Raw genomic sequence first — 20,775 nt, forward strand, 5'->3', positions numbered from 1 at the left:
GTATACACTTTGTTTTATTTACCACGGAAGATATTGATACTTTTATAAAAATATGCGGCCAATTTATCAAGGTGTCAATATAGTGTGTTTTTATGGAGTCTTAAAATATTGAATACCTTGTAGGAATGGTATACGCAGACGGGTGTTTTGCATATTTTATTATATACTTACAAGAAAAGTATCTATATATCATTTGTGCTTTCAGTGGGCCTTAAAAAAGCATCGAAAAGCTTTTAGGTTTTGTATAACCGAACAATTTCACGATGTGATGGTAGACGTGCGAAATGTTGGTATCTAAAGACAACTAAAGGGTGTCCCAGAAATTACGCATGAGTTGAATTGAATAGAAAATGTTTTGAACAATATAGTACGTATTAAGAATCAAAAGAGATTATATCATACATACATTTAAGTATAAATCACTTATATATCTACAAATTTAAATATGATGTGACGCATTATACAAAAAGAAGTATTTATTTATAGTGAAATATGTTTACAGGACATTATTGTACAAACGACGACAATACGAAGGTTAAAATCCAAGACATGGAACAATAGCTCGACTTTCGCAGGTCACAAGGGGTTATATCTACCTGTGTAGGAGATGTGTAAAACACATTAATAATAATATTTTTATAAAAATATGCGGCAAATTGATCAAGATGTTAATATGGTTTGTTTTTATGGAGTATTAAAGTATTGAATAACTAATAACTTGTAGAAATGGTATAAATACGTAGACGGGTGTTTTGCATATTTTATTATATACAGTGGAACTCCGATAAGTCGGCCTGCGATAACTCGGAAAACCGGCTAACCCGGACCGATTTTCATCAGACAAAACAAACATTTTTTCACTTTGACTGAGTTTTTTTCCAAAAAATAAACAGCAGGTACTGTATAAAACTGTACGAACATAGATATTATACTGTGCATGTGTATTTCATGTTTTTGCAATAACAATGAAGTTTATCTGTAACGGGAACGTATTTTATAACTTTTTTATCATATTTTCCGACTAACCCGGATTTTCGATAACCCGGATCGGCCGCGGTCCCGATTAATCCGACTTATCGAGGTTCCGCTGTACTTAAAAGAAAAGTATCTATATATCATTTGTGCTTTCAGTGGGCCTTAAAAAAGCATCGAAAAGCTTTTAAGTTTTGTATAACCGAACAGTTTCACGATGTGATGGTAGACGTGTGAAATGTTCATATCTAAAGACAACTAAAGGGTGTTCCAGAATTTACGGATGAGTTGAATTGAATAGAAAATGTTTTAAACAATATAAGTTACGTACGTATTAAGAATCAAAAGAGAATATATCATACATACATTTAAGTCTAAATCACTTAAATCTACAAATTTAAATATGATGTGACGTATAATACGAAAAGAAATCAACTAAAGAGTGTTCCAGAATTTACGCATGAGTTGAATTGAATAGAAAATGTTTTAAACAATATAAGTTAATAGTACGTATTAAGAATCAAAAGAGAATATATCATACATACATTTAAGTCTAAATCAGTAATATCTACAAATTTAAATATACGTATAATACAAAAAGAAATATTTATTTATAGTGGAATATGTTTACAGAAGATTATTGTCCAAACGACGACAATACGAACGTTAAAATCCAAGACATGGAACAATGGGTTCCCGGAACAATAGCTCGACTTTCGCAGGTCACAAGGGATTATATAATATCTACCTGTCTAGGAGATAGATGTGTAAAACACATTAATAATAATATTTTTATAAAAATATGCGGCAAATTGATCAAGGTGTCAATATAGTTGGTTTTATGGGGTCTTAAATATTGAATACCTACCTTGTAGGAATGGTATATGTAGACGGGTGTTTTGCATATTTTATTAATATACTTACAAAAAAAGTATCTATATATCATTTGTATTTTCAGAAGACCATATCGAAGATGAGACTCGAACAAGGAAAAATATGTTAGTTTAGAAGATGCTAAATTGAGTTCTTTCGAAACAGATCTTATAGCATAGCAGGCTGAGGCGAGTTTCTTAAGTACAATTTTTCTCGAAAATGAATACTTTTAAAGTTACAATTAAAAAACGAAGAAAAAATCGAAGGGACCATTTGAGGTTGCTGTCTAAAAAAATACCAAGAAATTTTACAGAATCAACGGTAGAGATTTGGCTGTTATTAACAAGCAGGGGTTGAAGGGCACTTTTATAGGATAATGCTACTGTCTTATCCACGTTAAAAGAGAGTAAATTAGAGTCAGACCAGGTTTTTATCTTAAGCAAATCAGAAGTTATAGTTGCATGAAGAAATGCAATAGTTGAGTTGCTCCAAGTGATACTGGTATCATCAGCAAAAAGAAAAATTTTTCCATCGATTTTTAAGTTAGTGATGTCATTTATAAAGATAAGGAACAGTAGAGGACCCAATACTGAACCTTGTGGTACTCCACATACAATGTTTTTTAGACTAGAGTCAGTATCATTTGCTCTAACTAGTTGTTTCCTATTATTCAAGTAAGATTGGAACCAATTCAAAGAAATACCTCGAATCCCATAGAAATTTAGTTTTTTAATCAAAATGTCGTGATTTACACAATCAAAAGCTTTGGCATAGTCACAGAAAACAGTGGCAGTATAAAGATTAGTGTTTAGTGCTTGGTAAACCTCATGAAGCACAGAAAACAAGGCATCAGTGGTACATTTATTAGTTAAAAAGCCGAACTGATTTTGGGATAAGATGTTGTTATCAATGAGAAAGGACATAAGACGGGTTTTTATGAGTCTCTCAATAATTTTTGAAAGTACCGGTAGTAAGGCAATAGGTCTATATTTGCAAGCATTAGATTTTTCACCACCCTTATGAAGGGGAATAATAATGGCTATCTTTAGGCACTCTGGGAATTTGCCTCTTTCAAAGGAATCATTAATTAGTGAGACGAGGATTTCCAACACATTTTCTGTGAGATTTGAGAAGATTTTTATGGATAGTCTATCAGTACTACAGGATGATTTGCTTTTGATACTATTGATAGTTTGGATCAGTTCAGATGTATCGATTGGTCTTAAAAAGAATGAATTCGAGAACACCCCTGAATTGGGGAGATAGGAAATGTGATCTTTTTGTGGCAAAATAGTAGAAGTTATATTTTTACTCACATTAACGAAATCTTCGTTTAGATTTTCCGGGTCTGGAAGGGCAAATGTTTGAACTGCGTGAGTTCTATTTCGAAGATCGTTTATTATGGACCAAGTTTCTTTTGCAACACTTTTAGAGCTTTCCATACGATTTTGATAGTAGGCTTTTTTAGCTGATTTGATGTAGACAAGGCGAAAACGGCGGGTTCGAAGGGAAAAATATTCCCATGAGATTTTTTTGCATAATCACATTCGTGAGACATCCCAGAATAAGGTTCAAGAAGTTGCCCACGTGAAAAGTGGGCCAATTTTTTTTGGCAATTTTTTTTTTTAATGAAATTGCAAGAATCAATATTTTTGGCCCGAATTTTTCTTTAATTTTTTGCACTATTCTGGACAAAAAAGGTCTCTTATAATTTTTCTCTAAAGTTAATCGTTTTCGACTTATAAGCAATTTAAAATTGAAAAAAAAACGAAAAATGGCGATTTTCAAGACTTAATAATTCGCTTAAAGTTATTATTATGAAAGTCAATATATGACTAAATCAAATTTTAAAGCCCCCCCTACAAGATCCTGAAGAAATTTTTGTCATTATTTTATTACTAAGCTGTTATTTTTAAGTGATATTAATAAGCGCCATGCACGTAAATGCTGAGTGCGAGAGAGAAGCCATTCCAGTAGTCCAATTGTGCATTTTACTCGCACTCACATTTACAGCAGCGTCAATACGATGTAACCACTCATTGTTATTAATTAAAAATAACAGCTTAGTAGTAAATTAATGACACAGATGTCTTGTAAGGGCGACTTTAAACTTTGATTTAGTCACTTTCTGACTTTGAAAATAATAATTTTTGACCGAGTTATTAAGTCTTAAAAATGGCCATTTTCGCGTTTTTCAAATTTTAACTTGCTTATAACTCGAGAAAGATCAACTTTAGAGAAAAATTATAAGAGACCTTTTTTGTCAGAATGTTCCAAAAAATCTTAAAAAAAATTGACCGGGCCAAAAATATTGATTTTTGCAATTTGATTAAAATAAATTAAAAAAAAAAAAAAAATTGGCCCACTTTTCTCGTGGGCGACTTCTTGAATCTTATTCTGGGATGTCTCACGAATGTGATTATGCAAAAATATCTCATGGGAATATTTTTCCCAACGAACCCGCCGTTTCCGCCTTGTCTAATGAGTTTTAGATAGGTTACCCTGTACTTGGTGATATATTGAGTGACAGAGATGGTAGCAAATTTCTTGATATACAATAGTGAGCGCATATTTTTGGCTAATATGCGGATACCTTTGGTAGCCCAGGGTTTGTGATGTTTTGACTTAATTGAAATTAAAGGAAATGCCTTATTGAAGATAGAGACAAGCTTTTCTATAAAATCGTTGAAATTATAGTCCACGTCCGCAGAAGGAAAATGCCACTCAGAAGTTAAGCATAAATTTTGAAATTTATGAAAATTCCGAGCGGAAAAAATGCTACCTAAACGTCGGGTTTTCGAGGAGGGTTTGCTGAAGATGTTAAACTTCGTAAATACTGCTTCATGATCTGATAATCCCGCATTAATAATTGTAGAGCAGACATCAAGGGGTGAGAAATCTGAGACAATATAGTCAATTATGGTAGATGAAGTTTTTGTAATCCTTGTAGGAGAATTAACGTGCATTGAGAGACCATATGATTCAAATATGTTGACCAAGGACATTTGGGTAGCACAAGCAGCATCATAATTAATGTTGAAGTCCCCGCATAGAATTTTTCTGCTTCTATGAGGCAAGTCATCTAACAAATTTAGCAGGTTCTGAAGAAATAGTTCCACAGGAGAGTCAGGTGATCTATAGATGCAAATAATGTAAAGATTAAGATTTTTATTATAAACTAGGGAAAACTCAAAGAAGGCTTCATTTAACAGAAAGTCATATTTTGTAATAAGAGAAAAATCATTATTTCTAGAAAGAATTAGGATGCCTCCATGAGCTGAACTTGGACGATCATACCTAGCAATTGTGGTATATTTTTCTACAAAAAAATGATGGGCTCAATTATCATTAGTTAATCTTATGATTGTATTTTATAAAAGGTCCTGGGTCCTAACGGCCTATTGTGGGTGTCAATAAAAAAATAATATATTTCGTGATACTTTTTTGATTATAATTATTATAATTTAGAATTCGTGACCTCTCTAATGAATTGTGTAGCCGGTAGCCGATGTTATAATCTTTTTGACCCCCCCCCCTCCTGCCATTCAGTGCCACTCTTGGTAGTGCTACTAGCGTTTATTTCGTTTACATTTTTTTTTAATTTCTGCAAAAACATAGAAAATGAAAAATTAATTATCCGTGTACGTGTGTACATGATTCCTTTGTATTAAAAAACAATACAGCCAAACATAACTTCAAAAAATAAATATACATGCCATAAAATAAATTAAATAAATCATTGACATAATGTAACAATATACTAAAAATACTAAAAGCGAAGCATCCTCAATAATTTATTACAGTACAACGAACAACATTTAAATCATTAGTTAATTATTTTGAAAATAATAGACACAAATTTATTCGTATTTCACAATAATTTATAATTAAATAATTAAACAAGCTATAATACGATGCTTCATATGTATATTATTAATATTACTGGATATATATGCAGATAATACTTATTTTAATTAAACAAAAAGCTTAAACTCGTTTGTCAAAAATTAATATTTACTAAAATATCAGTGACAGCAACTCCCGACTCCCGACTATTAAGTTTATTTTATGAACTGCCAAAAGGCATTTAATAAAATTACACATAAGAAGCCTAAAAATCGCGAATATACAGGGCCGGCGATAACGGGACTGCAAGGGATGCACTGCAGGCGGGCGCCGTTGTTTAGGGGGCGCCATAATATGCTTTTTTTTCTGCTAGTGTTACACAAAATACTAATTTTAAAAAACAGAAAGGCGCCTATGCTAGTTTTACAGGCGGGCACCTTATACCATAACACCGGTTCTGCGAATATGCAGTCCGTCTATTATACTTACCGTTGCACGTCATTATCTACGTTAGAGATCTGAGTTGACATAGTGGCCAAAGTATAAAAAAATCCTGAATTCATTTTATATCAAATAGATCACATAATTATTGCGAACGTGGATTATACAACAAAACAAATTAATATTCAATGTAAATAAATAAAAATATTAGAAATAGAAAACAAGAATTAAGTTATATTCTTACCTTAAAGTAAATAATAAAAACAATAAATATAATAAAACAAATACTTAGAGTAAATAATAAAAACAAATCTAAAGTGTCAATACCGCAACTGTCAAATAAATGTTACCAATTTATGCCATAATGTCACCTTCGTTCGATTACAGTTACAGTGGGTTCCGAAGAAATGTGCTTCATAAAAACGCTTTATAATCCATTTATACAAATTAAATAAAACATATTATTGTGTATTTCTTTAAGTTAACATTAAGATGATACAGTAGCGATCAACAGGTAGCAAAAACGCGTTCCAAGATTGCGTCTGTAATTTTGAATATTTTTTCAAGATTTTTGGCACACGTATTCGTAATATAATAAAGAATGGCGGTACAGAGCCCAATTTGAAAAATATATTAATATGTGGAAATTACTCTGTAATTAAATACAATATTAAGAAAACGAGCCTGTGCCGCCATTAAGAAGAACAAAAAAATACACTTTCTTCAAATAAACTTTTTTATCCGATGCCTAGATTTTTTTGTCATTTTGGAACTACTAAAATTTTTTATTTCATTAGTAGTTCCAAAATGACAAAAAATCTAGGCATCGGATAAAAAAGTTTATTTGAGAAAAGTGTATTTTTTTGTTCTTCTTAATGGCTGTACAAGCTCGTTTTTTTAATATTGTATTTAATTACAGAGTAATTTCCACATATTAATATATTTTTTAAATTGGGCTCTGTACCGCCACTTTTTACCGCCATTATATTACGAATACGTGTGCCAAATATCTCGAAAAAATATTCAAAATTACAGCCGCAATCTTGGAACGCGTTTTCGCTACCTGTTGATCGCTACTGTTTTCTCTTAATAGAAATCTAAAATATTATTTCTACACGTATATAATAAAATATGTCTAGTGGCTGTAATTCTAGTGTACTCGGCAAAATGATTCTAAAAGAACACACCTACCGCCTAAACATTTCGTGTTGGTATCATGTGACGTCACGGACTATGACGTGCAACAGTAAGTATGTTAGACGGAGTATAGGTGATAAATACTTTTAAAAACATTTAGAAATATTTATTATAATGCCACTTTTGTTTTTGTCTTTTGAGACAATGAAATGATGAAATGTTTATAATTATTAATAATTCGCATAAATTTAGAAGAACCTAAGATTTAGACATGATTTAGACAAGATATCTCCTATGCCGCTACAGCCCAAGTTGGGCCCTGGCCTCCCTAAGCAACCGCCTCCAAGTACATCTGTCCCTGGCTGCTGTCCTTCAGTTATATATCCACCATCAATATGTCTTGGGCATCGGTTGTCACTTCGTTTATCCACCTCTTCATTGGTCGTCCTAATGACCAAAGTCCCACCATAGTTCCGCTAAGCGCTCTACTGGGTGTTGTATTGTTGTCCATTCTTATCAGGTGACCTTCCCATCTTTTTATTTTTACATAATTTGCTGTAGAGTGTTTTTTATAATAATGGTATAATCCGTGGATGAACCTTATTCTCCATATACCATTGTCGCAAATGAGTACCACTAACTTCCTTAATATCTTTCTTTTAAAAGTATTAATAAGGTTCAGATAAGATACGGAAAGAGCTAAAAATTATATTTCAGACATCTCAAGAAAACCTTAAAAGAACGCAACAAAAAACCCTAAAAGACCACCATGAACAGGGTTAAACAAAAAACTAAAGGTAAAATAGAGTAGTTACATATTCTCCAATAACAAAAACCTATGCACCGACTAGTCCGTTCTTTAACGGTAAAATATTGCAAAACCTCTAAATTTTAAAGAACCGCTTGGATTGACATGAAAATTGACATACACATAGCTAACAAGTCAAAGAAAAAAAGTGATATTGTGCCGATATATGCTTTTGCCCTGGGGGTGGTTTTCATCCCCAGTGCAAAAGCACATAACGGGGTTACACCCCAGTAAAAAAATATTCGTCCAAAGAAAGTCAGGAAATGGATAAACTGGATAATTTTAAGTAACTTTTGTTCTATAGAGTTTTTCACTAACTCAATACTTTTCGAGTTATTTGGCAGTGAATATGTTCATTTTTTCAACAAAATAACCACGCTTTTAGACGGGTTTTCGCAAATAACTCAAATAGTAAGTATTTTGTCGAAAAAAACATTCTAAGAAAAAATATAGCCTGTAAAAATTTAAAAAAAATGGTATATACACCACGTCTCTACAACAAGTAGAAGCAGAGTTATAGCTAATGAAAAATAGGTTCATATTCGTCAAATTCTAAATGGAATATTTTAATGTGAAATAACCAAAAATGAAGCACATTTCGAGGAAAACTCATTACAACTTATTTAAAGTGTTTAAAAATATCTTCATTTTTGTTTTATAAAAAAAATTTCTAGCATCAAAATTAAACAAGTCACGCTCAAAATAAAGTTAGTCCCTTTTTGGTTTTGGTAAAAAAATCGAGAAAATCACCCCCTAATTAGTATCTTAAATGAACTTAATCGTTACGACCTCACAAGTTTCTTGACTCGTGTATATATTATTTATATGATCTGTAAGTTTCATCGGTTCAAAGTACTTATTATTGAAAGGGCTGTAGTTAAAAGGGGTTGAACGAGTCATTGATCACGAATGTATGCAAATTTAGAAACACCAAATCTTAATCAATTTTTGTCTAACAGAAAAACAAAAAATACATGATATTCAAAAAAGCAAATCTGACTTTTTTTGTTCTTCTAGATTTTTGGTATCTCTAACAATTTTTAAGTTATTTTGAAAAAAAGCATATTTTTCAAAATTTAAATTTTTAAAAATTTTACTTTGAAACCAAATTTTTTTAAAAATATACACTTTGAATCGATGAAACTTACAGATCATATAAACACAACATAAGTAAAATAATTTGTGGAGCGGTAACGATTAATTTCATTTAAGTTGCTAATTAGGGGTTGGTCTTCCCGATTTTTTTTTTGCAAAAACAAAAGGGACCAACTTTATTTTGAGCGTAACTTGCTTAAATTTAAGGCTAGAAACTTTTTCTAAAAACAGAAATAAAGATTTTTTAAAACACTTTAAAAAAGTTATAATGAGTTGTCCCCAAAAAGTGCTTAATTTTTTGGATATTCCACGTCGAAATATTCTATTTGAAATTTGGTGAATATGAATCTATTTTTCATTGGCTATAACTCTGGTTCTACAAGATCCAGAGACCTAACGCGTACACCATTTTTTTTACTTTTTTATAAGCTATATTTTGGCTAAGAACGTTTTTTTCGACAAAATACTTACCTTTTGAGTTATTTGCGAAAAACCGTCAAAAAATGTAGTTATTTTGTTGAAAAATGAACATATTCACTCGCAAATAACTCGAAAAGTGTTGACTTGGCGAAAAAGCTCTATAGAACATAAGTTAGTCAGTTTATCCATTTGCGGACTTATTTTGGACATATATTTTTTCACCCCCAAGAGGGGGTGAAAGTCACCCCCAGGGCAAAAGCACACATCGGCACAATATCACTTTTTTTCTTTGACATGTAAGCTATACGCATGCCAAATTTCGTGTCAATCCAAGCGGTTCTTTAAAAATTAGAGCAAAAACCGTGAAATAATGGACTAGACGGGACAGTTGATCATCCAGCCTCAAAAGTCCACTGCTGACTATAGGACTATTCCTCCTGTTTCTAACCCCGTCTCTCTTGCGCCGCTCCCAACCCGTTTTTATTTAATCGCCTTCTTAAATCGTCGGTCCATCTTGTAGGTGGTCAACCTACAAGATGGACCCAATGCTTCTCTTGTCTTCCCTTGGTCTCCATTCCAATATCCTCTTTGTCCATCGCCCATCTGCCATTCTGGCTGTATGTCCTACCCATCTCATTTAGGCTGGTTATCCTTTCAATGACGTCAGTCAGCTTGGTTCTTCTTCTAACCTATTCGTTTTTTATTGTCTCGCAGAGTTACTCCACATGGAATAACATGGTTTAACATGGACCGCTCCATTCTTCTCTGTATGATTCTCAGTTCGATAGCCGAGGATTTTGTTAAGGTAAGTGTTTCTGCTCCGTGTGTCAAGACTGGGAGGACGCACTGATCAAATACCTTTCTCTTTAGGCATACGGACGCGACAGTGCTTAACAACTTTTATACCAGGGGTGACCATAGCTTGGTTAGAGCGAATATCAAAATACAGACGAGAATTGAACGAAACGACCTTATCAAGCATGTTATAATATACAAAAAAAAAGCGAACACCAGCCTGGACTAGCCAGCCAAATGGAAGTAAACCTAACTGTTCAGTTTTTCACATGCGAAAAATAATATTACATTGTTTACTGTATCAGATCCTAAATTATTACCTAATCCAACCCTTATGAATAAATCCTACTATTGGCTCTACCCGATTCCTATGAACTATATACATTTTCTTAGACTTTCCAAATGAAAACTCTCTATGATTTTGACTCTGATTTTGACTGTCTGTTCTATCCTCTATTCTATCCTCTGTTAACCCTCGCAGGATCAACCTTTCATTAGACACAGCGAGGACTAAGGGCCAAGGAAGGTCAATAAATGTCCACAAATAAATTAATCAAAAACGTGCTTCTTTATTTAAACTAATTTAAAAATAACACTTTTATATTATTTCTAGACTTTAATGGAACAGTTAAAAGATAAGAATTTATAATTTACCCGGAGTCTTCAGCTTCAGTGGAATTGGCATCATTGTAGGATACAGAAACATTTGACTTCTTGCTGTGCTTACCACATACATATACTCCATCTAATTTACTTACCGTTGCACGTCATCCGCGTCATAGCCCGTGACGTCACATGATACCAACACGAAATATTTAGGTGGTAGGTGTGTTATTTTTTAGAATCACTTTGCCGAGTACACTGGCATTACAGCCACTAGACATATTTTATTATATACGCGTAGAAATAATATTTAAAGATTTCTATTAATGTCAACTTACTCACAGAAATACACAATAATATGTTTCATTTAATTTATATAAATGGATTATAAAGCGTTTTTATGAAGCACATTTGTTCGGAATACACTGTAAGTATAATCGAACGCAGGTGATATTTTGGCATAAATTGGTAACATTTATTTGACAGTTGCGGTGATGACACTTCATATTTGTTTATATTATTTACTATAAGTATTTGTTTCATTATATTTACTGTTTTTATTATGTACTTTAATGTAACATTATAACCTAATTATTGTTTTCTATTTCTAAAGTTTTTACTTATTTTTTTTTTTTTTTATTTAATGGCATGGACATTAGTCATTCAGCCAGTTGCAATAAACAAAATACAATCCTAATCCTAATACAAAATAAACAGAAACAATATAGTAACACAATAAATAATACAATACAATAATAATACAATAAAAACAATAATGGAACTCTGATAAAGTGATAAAACATTTATGACAAAAAAAAGATGCAAATCTGAACTTAAATCATAAAAAATCTTATAGGACTGTGCGTGTATCTGACAAGAAATCTATAATGATATTGTATATTTGTTGTGAGCCTGTAGCCAGCAAAGACTGTATATTGAATGGTGCATGCATATCAAGTTGAATTAAATTTTTATAGAGAGAGTTTGAATGCTGTTGAAACTTAGTACATTCAAAAAAGATATGATCAAGATCACCCTGCTTTCCGCAATGTTTGCAATTATTGTCTTCAATCACATTTATTTTCTTTAAATGACTTGGATAGCAAGCATGCCCAAAACGTAATCGATTTATAGTTGTTATATATTTACGTGGAGCTTTAAAACTCTTAAACCATGTATTTTGTGGAATCACTGGTTGTAAAGTGGTGTATCTTGTGGGGTTTGTTAAGCAGTAAAGATTCCATTGATCTTTCCATATCGATAGTTGGTTTCTTTTAAAAATAGTAATAACATCTGATACACATAAAGAATATGACAATAAAGTGCCTGATGTTATACTGGATTTGGCTAAGTAGTCTACATACTCATTATCTTTGAGTCCAATATGTGCCTTAACCCAAATAAATTTTATATTGAAGCCAGAGTCTTCTAACTGCTTTAACATATCCTTTATTAAAAATATGTAAGGATTACTAAATGTTTTGGGCAAAAAAGTATTTTTGATATTCTGTAAAACTGATAGGCAGTCTGAAAGAATTAACGTTTTTTTAGTATAAGAGTTTTTAATATATTTCAACGCTTCGAGTATGGCCAATGATTCCGCAGAGAAAATTGAAAACTCATTGGGAAGTTTGTACTTGAATTCGGAACCTCCTGAGGGTAAAAAATACGCACAGCCAGACCCTTCTCCTGATTTAGATGCATCTGTGTATATAACTGTTGCATCACTGTAGCAGTTCAAAATAGATTTCAGGATATTGTTGCTGATTATGTTGTTTTCGTTGTATGTGGGTATTATTACATCAGTTTTATGGAAGAGAGCAAAGTAGTCTAAGTTTTTGTCTACTGTGTTTAATTCCTTTGAAAAAATAGGATTGTTCTGTAATGCAGTACATAAAGGCGGAGATGGTTTTTTAATCCAATACTTGTGAGTAAGATCTGATTCGTTAAGATGACTTTTACTTATTTAAATTGAATATTAATTTGTTTTGCTGTATAATCCACTTCCGCAAAAATTGTGTGATGTATTTGATTTAAAATGAATTGAAGAATTTTTTGTAATTCGGCAACAATGTCAACTTAGATCTCTAACGTAGATAATGACGTGCAACGGTAAGTAAATTAGATGGACTGTACTTGCATCTTGAACAAACTATGGTTGTTTTTGCCCACTTATTGGCCTGTTTTTTTTTTAGATTTTGCTAATTTGACACATGAATGACATCGTCCCTTTCCATTTTGGGATGGTGTTGAAGGGATTCAAGGGAATTATTTATAGTAAACTGTCTAGTTTTTATAAAAGTATGAGGAAATACATTAAATTATAGAAATGCTAATTATGCCATCTAGTAGGGCAGTAGTACGCCGACAACTACTAATTATTTGAGATTTTTAGGAACAAAGTTATTTAGAAAATCGTATATATTGCAATTTTGTGGATACTTTTTAACCCTCCTTGGTTCTTCTAGGGTTAATGGTAACCACTATTAACCACGTGGTAAATAGTATCGCGAATCTGTCTGACTTCTGGTCTTAAAGTGAAAAGACGCCTTTTTCGCTCTTGTATATTCTCTTCGTATTTGCTAAAATACGGCGAATCTATCTGACATCCTCTCTCTTATAGAATAGATGTGCTTTTTCAGTCTCTTCAATGAAATATTATTCAAACAGAAATAATATAATGAAAAATTTCCGCCAATGCTTTATAGAAAACCTCGTACGAGAAACAACCGCGTGTGGTCCCTGCATATGTGACGATTATCGATGCGCGAGTGAAATAGCAGTTATAAAGATAATCTATTTTATGAACTTAATTAATTACATCCCCTCCCATGATTTTTAGCCACCCCTTATACAGTCCACAAACTCTAAATCTAAATTTTATACTTTTAATTATATTTTTCCTATCCTCAGAAAATAAAGAATATTTGTATGTTTGATTTCAACAGTAACTGTATCAAAAAACAGATTATCATGAATATAAAGAGATATTTAGGACTTTATCATAATTAGAGTTCGCATTTAAAAGCACAAAGAAACGCAAAAAAGCGCTTAAAAAGCATTACAATTTTACGAAAAAAAGCATTTTATTATACAAAAAAAGCATGAAAATAAGCATATAAATTTTGACAAACCATTTTTTTTTTAAAGAAAATATAAATATATACCTAATTATCTCCAAGCTTAACTTAGCAACTAGTCAAGACCTATTATAAATTTAATAATAAAATAGAATAAACAAAAAAAAAAATAGATAACTGAATCAAAATTGCTTAAACTTAATTTTTATCGACACGCTTTAGATGAAGGAAAATATATCATTTTTGTTTAAAGAATGAAATAACTAATTACTTATTTAAATGTTCCATCGTAAAGTTTCGGCACCTATTACTCAAAACATTTTTGTATATCTAAAAGCTTTTTTCAACGTCCACACTGGTTATCGGTGCTTACTACTTATACTTTGCCACAACTGCCGGATCCATATTTATATCTTCAGCGTGTTCTCAATTTAATATTGAAAATATTTTCTTCACCTTTTGAAATCCTTCGTTTTTTGTTAATACATCTTTGAATTTTGTTAATACTATGTGACCAATTTTTCCAGGGATACCTTCCATCTTTTTTTCAAAACTGTTTATTTTTTGGATCGACTCAACTAATGATATTTGCTGTTTCTTCAAATATTTTATTGTTTCACTCACAGAACAAAAGGAACAAAAGTTGCTTGTGATAAATGCAAGATTGTTTTGTAATTCTGTTTCACCTAAAACATCCTGACAATATTTTAGGTATCGATTTGCTAGCCGTCTCTTTAAGTTCCAATACGAAGCTTTTAAAATTTTCGAAATATTTGGCGTAGTATAAAGCTGCATCTAACCGTCTACCCCACCAAGTTAACACTGGTTCCGGTGGTAATGGAGTGTTAGGGAATCGGTCTCTAAAAATTTGCACCCTTAAAGGAGCTTTAATGAAGTTTTTTTTTATTATTTTTTATCAACTCATCAACAAGTGGAAATTCGTATAGTCTCAGCAACGCGATTCAGGCCGTGTGCTAGACACGTACAGTGAATTAGAATTGGGATGAAACACTTTAAGATTTGATGCTGTTTTGATCATAATATATGGTGCAGCGTCGAAAAGCATTAGTACTATTTTGTTGATGGGCACACCCTCGGGAAGATTCAAATTTGTTAAAGCGTCATTTACGAATCTTGGAACTGTATTGTTATTTATTGCTTCTAGTTCTTTTGAGCACACTAAATAACCCTTCGTCAAGATTTCTTCATGAAGTACGCCTATGATTAAATTAACGACGTATCTTCCATAAATATACGCAGTCTCGTCCACAGCAAACCAGATGTAATTATTTCCCACTAGTGTTTTTACTTTTTTTCTGGTTTTATTGTAAATGCAATTAACATATTTTTTCGCAAAGTACTTTCATCCGGCACATGTCTTCAATAGTAGGTACTTTTTTAAAAATGATTTAAAGCTTTCATTTTGCAACTTATTTAAAAAAGGCATAATAATTTTAACAAAAGCAAAAAAGCATAAAAAGGGGCTGTTAAAATGACTTATTTTTGCATGTTTGGTTCATATTTAAAAAGAAAATGTATTATTTCCACCTACCTCTACCGAAAGTATACTTTTCCGGACCTGATTGTAGGGAGCAAAGTTGTACTTTTCCTCCCTAGGGAGGAAAATATTTTTCCTCCCTAGGGAGGAAAAGTAAAAGTGACGTCATGGTATTTCATTCATGAAATATAACTTATTGACGCCCTGTACAATATCTATTTTCTATTACGTAAGTATCTATACATTTTAACGTTTATTTAAAAACACTCTGTATTTTGCAGAACGGTAAAAAACAGTAAATTGTTATTCTGATTTGACAATGTTTACATTAATAATTTGACTTATATTTGACAGTTGACAGTTATATTGTACCTACTTGTTAGTTTTAGTTCTAATAAATTTTGTTGGTTAGTTACATAAATAAATTACGTAAAAATGAAAAAATGACTTGTTATTTGAGGAAGGTGGAAAAACCATATGTATAACATGGGAGTAAAGTGCCTTTTCCTCCCTTGAATGATTACTGCCCTCCGCTACGCGTCGGGCAGTAAACTTCATTCTCGGGAGGAAAAATAGCACTTTCCTCCCTCGTTATACAAATAGCTATTTACCATAAGAATTAAGCTTAGAAATCCGGACTCTAATCATAATAATTGATACATAATAAAACAGTTTAAGGAAATTCCTTAGAGATCAGTTTAACTTATTACTTTTTTCAGAAAACACCGCATAATTTATATTCTTAGACAACAAAGTCAACCTTTTCGCCAAATTCAAATTCTAACATGTCGTGTAAACACTATCTGACATCAGCTATTTTGTTGCAGATCGGTTCTCTGGAAGGCTTCTACGTGTTTGAGCACGAACACGTCCGCAAGAGGTCCCTGCAGGCATCCGATCATCACCACCGCAAGTTGAACGACGAGCCCCAGGTCAGTTGAATACACAATACCACACTTATTTCTTTATCTTACCTGCTTAAGCGGACCATTCTGAATACTAATCGGCTCATTCGGCACGGTCTTTTATCCTGCTGAATGGGCTGGTTTTAAGGTGTTTCAGATGGAGCCCCTATGCTTGGACCGCTATTTTATTATGTGTACTATTTTCATTACAATGTGGTTAATATAAAGAAAAAAAATTGTAACGGTTTGAACCATTTCAAGATAAATTTTTCCAACTATATTATTATCAATAGGGTTATTCATAAAGATGTTATTTTTATTTTTTATGTTTAACGATGTTAAATGTCATACCGACACCAAATAGATTATCAAACAATAACAGTACGTGTTAAGCTGGGATCCAACGATACCTGGCGTTGCAAACATAGAGAAGTAGAAGATATTATGTAATAGAAAACGCGCCCACTCAATTGAATTATTGCATCCCTTACATCTTGGTAGGTAGGTTGGTCATGGACAGTGTCTTTTTTCTAGATATAATAGGTAACCGCGATGCATCTTGGAGTTTCAATGCTTTGCCAGGAGCTGGTAGTTGGCATTGAAGTTCTGCAACTCGACCAAACTTCCTTCGAAAGGCAGATGACAACCCTCTTGCGTCTTTGATACTGGCCGGGATGGTATGGGCCAGTGAATAGTCATCGGGAAGTGCGAGTAGATCTCGCTTTTCTTTAGTGGTAACACCATGTCTCGCTTTACCGGTACCTCCATAGGCCCCCATGAACTCCTCAAACGTGAGGTTAAGTATTTCTCGAACTTGGTTTACTTCCACTTCTTCATCTATGTTGTGCGGACCATTCTGAATACTAATCGGCTTATTCGGCACGGTCTTTTATCCTGCTGAATGGGCTGATTTTAAGGTGTTTCTAATGGAGCACCTATGCTTGGATCGCTATTTTAATATGTGTACTATTTTCATTACAATGTGGTTAATATAAAGAAAAAATGTTTGTGACGCTTTTGAACCATTTCAAGATAAATTTTTCCAACTATATTATTATCAATAGGGTTATTCATAAATATGTTACTTTTATTTTTTATGTTTAACAATGTTAAATGTCATACCGACGCCAAATAGGTTGTCAAACCATAACAGTACGTATTAAGATGGGATCCAACGATACGTGGCGTTGCAAACATAGAGAAGTAGAAGATATTATGTAATATAAAACGCGCCCACTCAATTGAATTAATGCATCCCATACATCTTGGTAGGTAGGTTGGTCATGGACAGTGTCTTTTTTCTAGATATAATAGGTAACCGCGATGCATCTTGGAGTTTCAATGCTTTGCCAGGAGCTGGTAGTTGGCATTGAAGTTCTGCAACTCGACCAAACTTCCTTCGAAAGGCAGATAACAACCCTCGTGCGTCTTTGATACTAGCCGGGATGGTATGGGCCAGTGAATAGTCATCGGGAAATGCGAGTAGATCTCGCTTTTCTTTAGTGATAACACCATGTCTCGCTTTGCCGGTACCTCCATAGGTCCCCATGAACTCCTCAAACGTGAGGTTAGGTATTTCTCGAACTTGGTTTACGTCCACTTCTTCATCTATATCGTGGTCTCCCTCGTACGGAGCCAACCGGTTATGGTGGACTATCATCGGCTTTCCCCTAGGAATCTTGCTTATTCGGTAGATAACGTCATTAATTTTCTTGACAGTGAGGTACGGACCTTCCCAGAACTGCTGCAACTTGGGAGAACAACCGGTCCGCCTTTTGGATTATAAAGCCAGACTTTGTCGTTCTCCTCGAAACATCCCTTCTCGGCTTGAGTATCCTATCGTTTCTTTATTCGGTCGCTAGCGATCTGAAGATGGGAACGGATCAACTTATGTATATCGTCCATTCTTCTTCGCACTTCATTCACATAATCCTCACTAGCCACATCTTCTCCAGGTCGACATCCAAACTCTAGATCACAGGGTAGACGCATCTTACGTCCAAATAGGACATTTGCTGGTGTTTTGCCCGTTGATTCATTAACAGCAGATCTATAGGCCATTGCGAAGAACGGAAGGTACTGGTCCCAGTCTCGCTGATGATTGGACACCATCTTTGTCAAATACTTGCCGACTGTCTTATTCATACGCTCCACCATTCCATCCGATTGCAGGTGATAGGCCGTGGTTCTTGTCTTCTTCATGCCTAGTCTATCACAAATTCCCTGAAATAGATCGCTATCAAAGTTCCTTCCTTGGTCACTATGGATCTCCAGAGGCACTCCAATTCGGCTGATGCAGTCTTTGATTAACACATCTGCAATAGTGGCGGCATTCTGGTCTGGAATTGCATAGACGTTAACCCATTTCGTGAAGTAATCCATTACCACCAACATGTATTTGCATCCATTTTCACTTTCTGGAAATGGCCCGGCAATATCCAAAGCTATTCTTTCAAACGGACTTTCAACGTTGTACTGTCTCATAGGAGCCTTTCTTTTCCGGTAGGGTCCGTTACTTGTAGCACAGGTGGTACATTTCTTACACCAGTCCTTCACATCGTCGGAACTTTTCATACAATAAAATCGTTCCCGAATTCTCTGAAGCATTTTCTTTACACCAAAGTGCCCTCCTGATGGACTGTCGTGTAACTGACGAAGTACTTCGGCTACTCTGCTCTTTGGAATCACCAACAGTGTTCTCCTCGCTGAACCATCATCATTTTCCATTACTCGTTTAAGCAAGCTGTCCTCCAAGATAAATGAGTCCCACTGGGCCCAATACGTCTTAACTACTGAGCCTAGGCTTGATATTTCTTGCCAAGATGGTCGACGATATTCTTCTTTTCGAAGATTCTTGGCGTTACCAGAGAATACAATTCCTTTCCACGCATTCAGAACGAGCGCTACCGAAGTATACAAGGATGGGAGATTCATCAGCAGGCCAGTCAGTTATCGACGCATAATAATTATTGTATCCGAATCGAGTTGTTCACCGTGTATTTTGAAATGTATTAGTTATCAGAATTATTATGTTTTAGTTAGTAAAATCATAAATTTGAATTTGTCAATAAATTAGATGTGTTAGTTTGAGTTATTTGTAACTATTAAATAAATTAAATAAGTGACGTAAATAAAATAATATATAAGTAAGTCTTCCTTTATTTAAATTAAACTTAGTACCTAAAAATATAAATAATACAATAGTAAAGACAGTTTCATAACAGTATTATGCTAGGCTTGCGTCAATCACCCTACACATTTAACTGATGTTTAAAAATCGAACATTGCTATATAAAAATTGACGGATCTCATCGTATTTTATAATTTTTTGAAGCAAGAATAGAAATAATTTTATCTCGTACCAAAGTGATTTCCAACTTATACAGTGAGCACGTAAAGCTTTGAATTAATTCATTTTCTCGAGAAAGGACGATTTTGGAAAAAAAATCCCGAAGTAGGTCAATTTTTATTTTTAAATTACGTCTCTTTGAAATATATATCATAATAGTGACGTCATCTATCTGGGCGCGATGACGTCATCGATGATTTTCTTAAATGAGAATAGGGATTGTGTGATAGTTCATTTGAATGGTTATTAAACATTATGAAACATTAACATAATTATTTATACAAGGTGTCCAAAAAAATTTTTTTTATTAAATTTATTGATATAAAAAGGAGAACGTATGTAATTTATTTAATTCAAAATACGTTTTAGTGCTCTCAGAAAACAAAAAAAAATGTCTATTTGAAAAATAATCATCGCTTTTCGCTTAAATTAAATATATTCAAACTGTCCAGAGGCAGGTGTGGCTGCTATAATATTGAATTTAAGCATAAACAATATTTATTTGTTAAATAAACATTTTTTTCTGTTTTCTGAGAGCAGTAAAATGTATTTTGTATTAAATAATTTACATGCATTCTTCTTTTTATGTCAATAAGTTTAATTAAAATTTTTTTTGGACACTCTGTATAAATAATTATGTTAATGAAAAATAAAACGGGATAATACCCGAAGGTTGGCTGTATACCATCTAGTACATGAAGTAAAACTCCCTAGTGTAGTTGGTATATTTCGTTTACGTTCATAACGTTTTCGGACTTATCAGTCCATCATCACTGAACTCTCTGTGCTTGCTAAATAGCCACAATGCCAAACACTGGTTAAGATGTATGTTCTAACTACATAGTGAAATTTGTAAGTTAATTTGGCTTACATTGGATGCCAACGGATTAATACTAGCAACATGATGCTCTACTCCATTAATTAAGAGATTTTTTTTATATATGATATTTTAT

The 20,775-nt window shown here is 33.2% G+C and overlaps 1 protein-coding gene across 1 annotated transcript in view; it reads left to right on the forward strand.

Annotated features, from left to right (window-relative positions):
* Nucleotides 1-16,353: 16,353 nt before the first annotated feature.
* Nucleotides 16,354-20,775, forward strand: part of LOC126880952 (uncharacterized) — a 67,916-nt gene continuing 63,494 nt past the window's right edge. Inside the window, exon 1 of the mRNA XM_050645033.1 lies at nt 16,354-16,500. Within this exon, the coding sequence (XP_050500990.1) occupies nt 16,354-16,500 (147 nt within the window). The remainder of the gene's footprint in view (nt 16,501-20,775) is intronic.

Source organism: Diabrotica virgifera, chromosome 2 (assembly GCF_917563875.1).
Source record: "Diabrotica virgifera virgifera chromosome 2, PGI_DIABVI_V3a".
Classification (NCBI taxonomy): Eukaryota; Metazoa; Arthropoda; class Insecta; order Coleoptera; family Chrysomelidae; genus Diabrotica; species Diabrotica virgifera.